Source organism: Python bivittatus, unplaced genomic scaffold, assembly GCF_059951505.1.
Source record: "Python bivittatus isolate LINGU-HERP-01145 unplaced genomic scaffold, Pbiv_v1 ctg000700_np1212, whole genome shotgun sequence".
NCBI classification, from domain to species: domain Eukaryota; kingdom Metazoa; phylum Chordata; class Lepidosauria; order Squamata; family Pythonidae; genus Python; species Python bivittatus.
Genome location: NW_028277098.1, coordinates 22,399,496 through 22,411,640, shown reverse-complemented (window position 1 = coordinate 22,411,640; position 12,145 = coordinate 22,399,496). Strand labels below are relative to the sequence as shown.

The 12,145-nt window shown below is 36.6% G+C and overlaps 1 protein-coding gene across 1 annotated transcript; it reads left to right on the top strand.

The window, feature by feature from the left end:
- Positions 1-2,247: 2,247 nt before the first annotated feature.
- Positions 2,248-11,212, top strand: F3 (coagulation factor III, tissue factor). The gene is made up of 6 exons (XM_007434583.4): positions 2,248-2,807; positions 6,269-6,383; positions 7,178-7,365; positions 8,864-9,042; positions 9,403-9,562; positions 10,284-11,212. The coding sequence occupies exons 1-6, from the start codon at positions 2,717-2,719 to the stop codon at positions 10,427-10,429; spliced, it is 879 nt and encodes a 292-aa protein (XP_007434645.1). The 5' UTR covers positions 2,248-2,716; the 3' UTR covers positions 10,430-11,212.
- The last annotated feature ends 933 nt before the right edge of the window (positions 11,213-12,145 follow it).

Sequence of the window (12,145 nt, the reverse complement as noted above, 5' to 3'; positions counted from 1 at the left end):
TAATGTGTATAATGTACATAACTGCTGTATACTTGAGCAATATAGTTAGCATAGAGCACATGGTCATGTTCTTAGCAAAAATCTGCTCCAAAGTTGCAGTTTGTATCAGGAAGAAAATTTCCATTTCTACTAATGGAGACTTTCCTCTTAAGGTAAATAACAATTTGGTAAGAGATATTTTCTTTAAAGCTACAGCAAGAGGAGAAAGGGTTAAAATTTCTCTCCATATACAATCTTGATATTGTATACCAGGATCAACATCAAATACACATTCATAAAAAAATTAATTGCATCCAATTAACCTTTTATCTTTTTGGCCCTCAAGTTCATTGTTTTTAAAAAGGTTGTTTCAAAATGCAAACATTTTGAACAACATCTTTGGAGTCCTTCAAATCATACCCACTGTTGTATTCTCTTTCAGTTTTCAGGAACCCACACTTCTCAGTCTTTTGAGCTCAAACCTTTCCCTCTGCAAATCAGGAACAGCACATTACAATATTATTCTTGAAAATAATTATTTTAAACATTGGATGCTATGAACTTGTAAAAGTAATATTATGTTAAAAGACAGAGGCATCCATGGGGGAGGCAATGGGAGCAAATGATGTGACGCCATGACCCTCTAAAATGATAAAAGAATTTATGCAACCCACCCCAATCTACCCAAATTATTTCATTGTTTAGGGTTGACCAAGAATTAAATATACCACTTACTTTTCATAATTAAATTTAAATCTATACATCAAACTAATGACATATTATGGCCTTATACGATGTATTTAATTAGTTTGATAACTGGAATTCTTGTACTGTATATTGCTCCAATCTTAGCAGACTCTGAGCACTAAGGGTCTGCTAAGTGCAATACAGTAGAAGTCAGAAACATTCTAAAATATAACAAACCTGTGGAAGGAAAACCTCCCAATGGTTTTTCAATGCCAGATCTTCTAGACTAGTTGGAGTTACGAGTTACGGTCAAAGGTAACTGCATGAGGAAAACATTGTAGTAATCCAACTGTGTGGTGATCAGGGCATGAATTACTCTTGTGATGCTGGTCCAGGTAGGGCCATAACTGATAAAACAGCTGTGGTTGGGCAAAGGTGCCCCTAGCCTCCCTTCTGTTTTTCCTAGAAATATTGTAATTAATGCAGGGGAGGGAAGAAAAATACTTTAGGAATTCTCTTAGATTACAATGCCTCTTTTTTCTCTTAACAAGATGCCTCCTTTTTAGAAGCTACATGACAAGGATAAATTTAATCTGTGCAACTTCCTCCAGCATGGATATGCAACACAATGCTGCAAATTACTAAATACAAAAATTCTATTACAGTACAGTAATTTCTGAGAAGCTGTGTGACAAATCTCACACTGGTCTCACTTTACATCTCAAACAATCAAGAGAAGGTATTGTATACTTAATTGTTGTACATCGCCCAGAGTCATTCTGTGTGAGATGGGTGGCTATATAAATATGATAAACAAACCAATAAATTTCTGGATCTGCATAAAAGTTGTGATTTTTACATGGGATCCACTTGAAAGCATCATCAGATTACAGATCACATCTGCCTACATAAAAATAGCCAAACAACAATGGAGCTGATGATTGTTAATGTCAGTGTGGTGCAGGCATATGGATCTCATGAAACTGCTGAGTGAAGTTATCTTGAAGTTTATTTGAAATGGCATCCCTACATGGATATCAGACAATCCTGCCTATGTTTTTCATCTTGACTGTAGCACATGAAACTTTTGTCAGATTTATAACTGTTACATCTCCATGATCTGTGATTTGATAGTAGTTTCAGATGAAGCTCATATAAAAGTAATAAAGATTCGTGTTTTTGCATGGTGGAGGAGCCAAAGCTATAGCTTATTGCATGAAGACCAAGCATGAATTACAGCGTCTTAAGGTGAATATCTTATTAAAAATAGCATGAAAACAAGAAGATTTATATTTGATTTCATACGTCTGATTTTTAAACACTTCTTCCTATGGGTTGCATTGGCAGTGGCAGAAGAAAGGTGCAGTATTTCGAGATTCCCTTCCAGTTCTGTGACTTGGATCCACATTTCATCAGAACTGGTCTACGGAGATCAATGGGACTATTATTAACTATTGTTAATGTACACCCCCTTGATTTCAGTGGGGTTTGCTTCTCTAAACATCATTAGAAAAGCAGGTCCCGCCCCCTAGAACTATCAGTGCGTCTCTCCTCTCGCCGCCCTCCCCCGGCCCACCTGGAGATAGCGGGGAGATTTGGGGCTGGCCGCGTCGTGTCCTTTCGTTCCCGAGGATCACGGGGCGGAGCGATGGGAAGCAGCCTTCACCCCTCTGTGAACCTGTGGCTCACCTCACCGACTTCTTTTCCCTCCGAAGTCGGCCAGTGTCCACCGTAAGCTACCTGGGCCAAAGGCAAGGCTGCTCACCTGGCCCAGGTCCTGGAGAGAGAGCGACGAAGAAGGAGCGGTTCTCTCGGTCGCGGACTCGCGGGCGTGGGAGCTGAATCACAGCCAGCGCCTGGGTGATTCAATCACCCTCTAGCCATCCGCCGTCTGTCCAGAGTTTCCGGGAGGGGATACTATAAAAGAAGGAAGCGCAAGCCATCTTCTTAGTTAACTCTCGCGCGCGCTCACTCTCGCACACAGTTAGACATACGCGCGCGCCTTCCCGCTTCTTGGACTCCCTGCCTCCTTCCGAGCCTTGGACGAGCCATGGTGCGGCGGTATTTTTCAGCGGCGGTAGCACCCCACGCTCCAGCACTGCTGCTCTGCACGTTGCTTTCTCTGCTTTCCTCCAACTCAGGTGAGTGAATAGCGCGCGCTCAACAATCGGCGCGCGCCCTCTCCAAGACACAGTAATGGACTGAACCCCTTTTCGCGCCATTGGATTTGAGGAAGTCGGGGATGTCTCTGCGCGGTCTGCCTTCTCTCTGGAGGGGTTCGCCGGGAGAGCGCTGGAATTTTCTTGGGGGTTCCCGTCCTGGCATTGACCAATACTTCTGAATCAGTAGTTTCTCTTTTGCCTGTATGGTTTCTTTAACCATTTCCCACGGCTTAGTTGTTGAAGTGGACTGGAAGTCATCCTTGCGGTCTTAAGTAAAAACAGCTGGCTATAGAAATTGACAGTTGGGCATAAAAGTCTCAAGCTAGCTAAGTAAAAGCAATGAAATTGGAAGAATAAAAGTGCCTGAATGATGGAGAGTGTTCATCATTCTGGGCATTTTGGAAAAAATTGGCAAGAAGTATTGGACATTTCAGAAACACTCAAGAAGCATACTCTGTTAAGACTTGCTGAAACGTTAAGGATATATTTGTATATATTTTTTCTCTAATTACATTTAAGTTTATTTTTCAAGTGAAAACAAGAATAGCATGATTTAAGTGTGTCGATATATTCTGAATCCTTTTATAAATTAAGTATGAAGTTTAGTGGAGAAATGTATAATCTATTCCTAACAATAGGGAAAACTAGAATGTTTTCAAAGCAATTAAGTGCATTTATAAATAACATGCAATGTTGGTACAATTCTAAATGCAGTATTAGTATCATGGTGTCACATTGAAACAATGCATTTTCTTAATTTAATATCAACAGGGCATTGATAAATCTATTCCAGAAAAAAATATTACAAGTAAATTAGCTAAGCAGAAGGGCTGTGCACAATACGAAAATGATTGGGAGTGCTTTGGACATCACATAAAAATAACATTTACCTATCTTTCAACCTGATCTTTTTTAGGTTTCTGTGCAAGCCTGATAAAAAACGTTGTAGCTGCTTTAACAGTTGCACTAATATTAATAAACCGTTTAAAGCAGCTTCTTATGAAAACCTGCAAAAAAGCTGGACTACTTTAATGAATAGCAGAGAATTGCAGGAGTTGCACTCATTCAAGGTTGGAAGCACTTCTTTCCAATCAGTGTTTATGTGTGCACAGCCTTACTAAGCCGTAAATCTTCAATATAAGAAGAGAGATTCATATTCACACATAACTATTCCCTTGGATTTGTTCATATGAGTGAATGGGCTGCTTCCTTATCCCCATCTGATATGATTAAATGTAATATGCAAATGTGGAATGGGATTTTGGTACTAACTGGAATTTGAAACTAATGTGGACATAACTAGAGATGTTGGCCACATTTGCATTTCATGCTTAACAACAGAAGAGCCACTAACTAATTATGGTTGAAGAACTGTGCAGGACAGGAGTAAGAAGGCAACACACATATTCATGTTAGCCAGCTAGAATGCTTTAATGTGCCATGTAAACACTCATAAAAAATCTTCATGATCATTAAACAAAAGTACTGAACATGCTATCACTAAATTCACAGATTATAGAAAAAAATTGAAAATATTTAAAACAAAATTGCCTTCTAAGTGTAGAATAAGTTCTCAGTGATACTGATGAAATTAGGTGTACAAAAGAAGGACTTAATCTATTAATACTGAGAGGCAAATAAAATCTAAATAATTGCTTTGAAGAGCTATAAAGCCTGCCAAAGAATGTTTTGTTGCATGTGGTCGTGTTTTCTAAGGGAGGAACGGAACCTTAGGGAACATTTCAAACTGTTTGTTCAATAATTCAGTAATGTACTGTAGTTGGGTAGCTTGCAGCTGTGAAAAGCATATAAATGTAGTGAGTATAAAAATGGTAATAACTGGAGCATAAGGAAAGAAATCTATGCATTCTTAGAATGAAAAAGGTTTCCCCTTTTCTCAAGTCACAAACATAAGAGTCAATGAGCCCTTATATTCAATATTTCTTTTCTACAGTGATTAATCTTGGAAAGGCCCACAAGTAGGGTATATATGAAATAAGTCAGACAACTTCAAAATGGCACCAAAGAATTGGTATTTCTGTACTTCTTTGCTAGTATTATATGGTTATCTAGATTTCTGCAATGCAGATTAGGTAGTTCTAAAAGTTCCCCTTCCAGTTTTTCTATGAAATTCCATATGCCCACCATAACTGGTAACCATTTCTTTGTATATTTGCTAGCATAAACAAAATTACAGTGTCTTGGTTCATATAACATTCTAGGCTAACATGAGGTTAGATAGTGTTTGGGGAGAATGGTAGGAACCTAGACATTGAATTAGCATGTTGGGTGAATCACTTCAGCACAGTAAGACATAATATGGCTTATATGTTTGGGTCCAGAATATTAAATGCTGTTCTAAAGCAAAAAACAAAATGATTAAAAACACACATAAACAGGCAACCCTGACTAAAACAATCAGAACAATAAGCAGCACAAATATGACAGGTGTCCCACAAACACATTAACTTCAGGCCTGGGAACCAAGCTAGGTCTTAAGGCCCTTCTGGAACCCCAGAACAGTGGGTGCCGTCCATAACTCTTGGGGTTGGATGCTGTTCCAGAAGGCAGGAGTAGTGACAGAGAAGACACACTTCCTTGGTCCCACAAGATGGCATTCTTTAAGTGAAGGGTCTGGATTGCACCCACTCTGTCTGGGTGGGCAGAAGCCATTGGAGAGAGGTGGTCCTTCAGATAACCAGATAGATAATCAATATGCCATGAACGGCTTTATAGGTGATGACCAGCACCTTGAATTGCATTCAGAAGCCTACTGGCAACAAATCCAGCTCAAGTAGCAGCAGTGACTCTTGGACATAATGCGAAGTGCCCGTTACTGCGCTGGCTTTGTTAAGCTGGGTTAAGCATGTTGCAAGAATTTAGCCAATGTGTTGGCACACTTTCCTTATGCAGAATCTACTAGATTAGAATCAGATATTCTAAATCTACTCCAAATTTGTGGTTTTCATATGTTTTGGATTATAGCTCCGTGGACAAGTTAGATCAGATTAAAGGAGTCAAAGTCTACTAATTACAGAAGACTGCTTTATGCAGAGAATACAGCCTGGCTGAAACATTGATTCAAAGAAACTCTCTCTCTCTCTCTCTTTCTATTGCATGAGGGAATAATATATATCATTATTAAATTTTGGATTAGCACAAATTAAACCACATGAGCTATAACTCCTGCAACACCTAGACACTATGGATTTGCTTGTTGAGAGGTCATGCAAGTTGTAGACCAACATATTGGAAAGATATCAGGTTGGGAAGATTTTACTTATACTCCAATTTCAATCAGACTGCTTTTAAAAAATACATCAGAAATTATTGTGTTTATAATATTGTTAGAGCCTTAAACAATTTATAGTCCACATAGAATACTGTAATATGTGGAGCAACACCTAAGTCATACTCCTCTCTATACCATTTTCACACAGGGAGCTCTACAGTACAGACAGCTGTTAACATTACTTGGTCATCGGTCAATTTTAAGACTCTGCTCCACTGGGATCCAAAGCCAATTGGTTATGTTTATACAGTTGAAATGGATGGGTAAGTTAATGTTTGGAAACACACCCATTTTTTTCTTAGGTAACTTTTTAGGTAATTGTATCCCTCTTGCAGTGTCTCCCAGTTTGGTCTGTTGGGACTGTTCCAATTTCAGGGGGGAAATTGAGTCATACACCTCGGTTTGAAGGGTTGAATCAGCTGGCTGCTGCAAACTTATAGAAGGTGGCTTCTGTTTAAATCTGTCACATGCACAGATACAGGGCCCAGATTGAAATCAACAACCACTATGATCTGGTGTTTCAGAGGGAAGTGCTTTGAATATGCTGCTTCAGGTGGAGCTTCACTGAATCAATCTATAGTATAGACTGTTACTCTATTCCTTTAATGTACTTACATTAGTTTTATATCAATTTATTTGTAAGCAAGTTAATTTCATATTTATATGTTTTATAATTTTTATTTCTCTTATTAACTTTGTGATACTATCCATAATTTTACATGTTCTGTATTGTTGCATTTCTTAGTACTTCTAAGTCTGCTGTGAAAGCAGCTATTTCTTATTCATTGAAGAAGTACAAAATATTCAAGGTCATAAAAGCCATTTCATGTTTTCCTAGTTACACTGTTTATCTGATTAACATGGGCAAGATTCTGCTGACCTTGAAAACATGTAACATTTTGCTTTTGACTATATGGATCAAAGTGAAAGTTATGTATGTGGCCAGGATGATATTCATTGTCTTCTGACCACTGCAGTGCATGTATGTACATCAACTGAATTCCTCACATATATACATAAAATGCCTGATTTACATCCTTGATCTTAATCTTTACAGGGACCAGTTAAAACGGGAAAAAGTATGCATTCATACTGATAAAACTGAATGTGATGTTACTAACGTGGTGCTACAGAATTTAAAAGATACCTACATAGCGCGTATATATTCTGAAATACCTTATAATGAGGATAATTTTGAAACACCTCCATATGAAATTTCTCCAGAATTTGTACCTTACACACAAAGTAAGTATAATAAATTAGATTTATATTCCACTATCTTTAACACCTCTTTATACACAGAAAAGAAGGTTATGAATAAAGACTTAAAAAGAGTGTTTTTAAGATGTATAGGAAGGCATTACATCTTCCTGTTAATTGTTCAGTTTTGTAATTTAGTTCTGAAAGACTAAATATTTTATCTATAACATATATCCATGGATTTCCCAACATTTAAAGAAATGTTGCAAGGGAAGGAAGCTAATTTATTCAGTTGGATCAGCAGAGCATTAGATTTAATTGTTTGCTTCTTTTTAACCCATTGATGGGGGAACTTGTATCTGTAAAACTGTCCAGTATATGTAGATGTAACAATTGTATTGGTTTGGAAAATGGTACAAGAGAGTAAGCTCAAAAAAAAAATAGACAATATCCCCCCCTAGAAACATACACACAATTGCTTTTTCCTTTCAAAAGTATTAAAGGATCCAATCACATTTCTCTTGCATAATGTACAGATTGTATTTGTCCTGTCTGAAATCTGTTTCAGATAAGCTTTTTCTTAGTTATGTGATAAAGGATTCATGCTTACATATATTTTTGTGTCAGAGTGAGAAACCTTTGAGGAATCAGAAAGCCTATATAACAATTTTGAGAGCCCCGAGGATTGCACTGTAAGGGGCAAGGATAAAAAGTTGATGAGACCAAAATGTTTTGGGGAGAGTTCTTTTTTAACTATATTAACCTCATTTTTAGACGTGCACCATACTTTTTGTACATTTTCTGGGTCAGAAAGGTGGGAAACTATACCAGCAATTTTAGCAGTTAGGGTAAAAGTATTTTTTTTACAATTGCTATTGTAAAAGTATTGAGTTTTTTTGTTTGGGGGTTTTTTGGCCTTCGAGTCAGTGTTGACTCCTGGCGATTTCCTGGGCAAGTCCCTGCAGGTTTCTTAGTAAGGTTTTTCAGAACTGGTTTGCCATTGCCTCCTTCCTAGACTGAGAGAGAGTGACTGGCCCAGGGTCACCCACAGCTGGCTTTGTGCCTAAGGGGGGACTAGAACTCACTGTCTCCCAGTTTCTAGCTTGGTGCCTTAACACAAATCACTTCTGAAAAACCTTGCCAAGAAAACTGCAGGGACTTGTCCAAATAGTCACCAGGAATCAACACTAACTCAAAGGCACACACACACACAAAAGTATTGTATGTGACTAAAAATGGGCAAAGTATGACTCCCTACCTTTAGTCATATACAATATTTTTATAATAGCAATTGTAAATTGACCAAAGAAAATCTGTGCTCAGTATAAACAGTCAGAACTGTAATGCAGTTTTTTCCCCAACTTACAACAGCTGGTTTAAAAAAAGGGACATATTCCATTTTTTATTCCTCCCTGTTCTATGCAGCCCCTTTTGCCCAGGACTTATAATATCCTTTTGAAAATACTATTTTGGTACATAACATTTTATTGTGCACTTCTTTTATATTATAAGAAAGTCTTACTAGGTAATACTTCTTTTCTAGCTGAGCTTGGAATGCCAACAATAACACATTTTGAACAAAAAGATGTAACTCTGAAAGTGGAAGTAGCTGATCCACTAACACCTTACAGAGTTAATGGTACCTTGCAAACTATCAGGGACATATTCAGAAATGATCTGGAATACCTATTGTACTACTGGAAGGACCAAAGTACAGGCAAGGTGAGAACCTAATTTCTAAGAATGTATAACTTTTGCTATTCTCCATTAATACTTGCCTTTTAAAACTCATTTGAATGCAGTAGTATTCAACTATACTTTTATTGTAAGCCTCCGTAGTAATATATTTGAAGGTGGGGTATAGTTCTCAAAAATAAAGATGAGTAGAATAAATAAAAAAGCGTAACTAATGCATTTGTAAGCTTTCAGATTCAGAACTCTTTTCTGTTGTTTCATATTAATAGCAATAATCATAAAAGTACTGCTATTTCTACAGTAGTGGACTATAATTTACTAGGCTGCAGTGTGAAGAATTAGAATATCTGCCGATAACTCTCTAAATAACCTTTTTGTTGCTTTCAGAAATTATCAAAGACAAAAACCAATAAATTTGAAGTTGAAGTTGATAAAGGGAAGAGCTACTGTTTCTATGTTCAGACTTACGTTCCAAGCCGCGTAGATAACCACAGAAGTGAAAAAAGCACTGTAAAATGTACCAGTGTTCAAAGGGAAGACTTGGATAGTACGTATTATGTGACTTCCTAACCTTTGCCTTTAAGCATACAGTCATGGCATCACTTTACGCAGATTGCACAAGAGAATGACACTATTTTTCTTTGATTTCATTGTTTCATATGGATTGTACCAGCATTTTTTCCTCTAAGAATTGAGCTCAATATTCAGAAATATCACAGGTCTAGGAAGACTGAACTATTCAGAACAAATAAAATATCTCAGGGTATAATAGTCCTCCTTGTCTAAACACATACTTTGTTAAGCTAAGGTTATTCTTTGGATCTACTAATGGTGTACAGGTAGTCCCCCAAGTTAAGAATGCCCAGGTAGCAGACAACCCATGGTTAAGAATGGTGTTTATTGTAGCAAAATTTGAGTTAAATACACGATGATGCGAGTTAATTACACAATACCACTTATACAGTATTATACAATAATACTGTTCCGGCTTACATACAAATTCAACTTAAGGACAGACCTTGAGAACGGAACTCGTTCTTAACCTGGGGACTACCTGTAACCCAATTCTGTGCAAGCTTTCTCAGAATGTCAGTGCCTCTGAAGCAAATCTATATTTCATATTTCCTTCTGGTTGGAAGGAAATGCTTTGTGTTTATTACACCATTTAATTACCCATTAATGTAGTATAGCTTCAGTCAGGACAAAGTTCAAATAAATATAAGGCATGCATGTACTTCAACTGACACTGTGTTTCTTTTCTTCTCCAGCTCTTGATTTGGACAAAATCCTCATAATAATAGGTGTTGCTGTTGGAGTCCTCACTCTAATTATTATTTTATCTGTGGTGGTGTATAAGTGTAAACGGACAAAGGGCACATCATCAGAAAAAGAAAATATGCCTCCAAATTTGTAAGGAGTAAAAACTCAGCCCTGAATGATCACAGTTTGATAGGCATTAACATTGCAATAATGCCATGAAAAAGAACTCCCCTCTGGAAGCAATCGTTACTGACAAACATTTATGGTTTCTATGAAACATTTGTTTTTAAAACACTATTTTAAACCACCTTTTTAACTTCACTGTTAAAACTATGAGAACTGTTTGAAATATATTAACTGACATGTGTGATGAATTGTTATTGTTTCTGCTGCACTTTTAGTAGTATCTTTTTATATTGGGTGTTCTGGGTACTTCAAGTGGTGATGAAATTATAAGAATGGGCTTTTAGCAGTCTGATTTTGTATAAAACGTATGGTACAAATTGCTATTAAACATTAGAATATGCTGCAAGTAGATATCTGATAAAAAGGGAAAGAATCTCTTGAGATGAACTTGACAATTCAAGTCAACAATCCAGCATGGAAGTGGTTCAGAAATGCCTTTTTTGGGCAGATATCTAGCACCAACTTTCAGATAGATTATTGCATTTTAAACAAAACTGTGTCATCTCCTTCAGTTGATAACTTGTGTTGTTGGCTGCCATTGCCAGAACTTAGCACTTTAAATGTGTATTGATAATTAACTGCTGGACAGAAAGAAACCTAACTTTTTAAGAATTCCATATATCTGTAAACGCAGGTGGTGTGAATTGGGGTTCTTCCTGGTACTACAATAATTTAATGTATTTATGATTTTTATGAATGAAAGTATATTTGTATATATTGCATTAATTTATTTAATATAATAAAGGTAAATGGGAAATATAGAAGTATGTTTCTTGATTGGGGCAGCTGGTGTCTTTTCATTATCAAATGTTTTGTCAGTACCTGTCAAAAATGTGCTTGTCCTTGTACATTTTAAAACTCAACAGGTTTACAGCTAAACCACAAAATTAAGTGAGAAATTAGAGGAGAAAAATATTTTCCCTTTGAGTAACAGAATTAGGATTTGTCTTTAACATCTGGATTGTTTGTTCTTCCCTTCATTTCTGTACTATGAATACTCTACTTTCTACACCGAAGTAATGCCAGTGGGGCAGGGGTAGCCTTGCAGAAATACATTTAGTTGCACCAACATTAACCCACTAGCAACACTAATCTTAGCTCCACCATCTCACGGAAGCATATGTCAACCATGGTTTACCCTACTGATGATTTATAAGATTCATAAAATGTTCTCCATTTGAAATGTAGAATGCATTTCTGATTTTAAGAAGGTCCTGTGTTGTAAACTGTTCTCTATATACAAAATATTATAATGATCAATTTTTTTATTTTTTTTTTGCAGGGGGGGAACGTATGGGTATATAAAGCTAGGAGGATACAGATAACTAATTGTAACTATATGTATTCATAGACATTAAGATCTTATTTAGAAACAAGGGAGGTTAACAAGTATATTTCCATTATAATAAACTCAGCTGATAAGCCTAAACTGCCAAAAGGTATGTAAGGAATGTAATTAGGAGCTTAAGTTAGACTGTGGCTCTTGTGACTATTTAAAAAAAAAACAAACTTACAACATTGCAAGTTACATGCAGTGCAACATTTATTCTGATCTTTTCACCTAGATGGCATTCCTAATGTAAAATGTTTAATGTAATGATTAGATTGATATAGTAAAGTGGAGTTTTAATACAAAAATCTATTAAGCCCAAATACCCTCAAATAATTTAAATAGTAGTTATAA

Bases quoted from the DNA above. Each gene is read 5' to 3' on its own strand.
- F3 (XM_007434583.4), top strand. From the start codon at position 2,717: ATGGTGCGGCGGTATTTTTCAGCGGCGGTAGCACCCCACGCTCCAGCA. The intron at 2,808-6,268 runs GTGAGTGAATAG...ATTTTCACACAG, and splicing joins TCTGCTTTCCTCCAACTCAG to GGAGCTCTACAGTACAGACA. The intron at 9,043-9,402 runs GTGAGAACCTAA...TGTTGCTTTCAG, and splicing joins AGGACCAAAGTACAGGCAAG to AAATTATCAAAGACAAAAAC.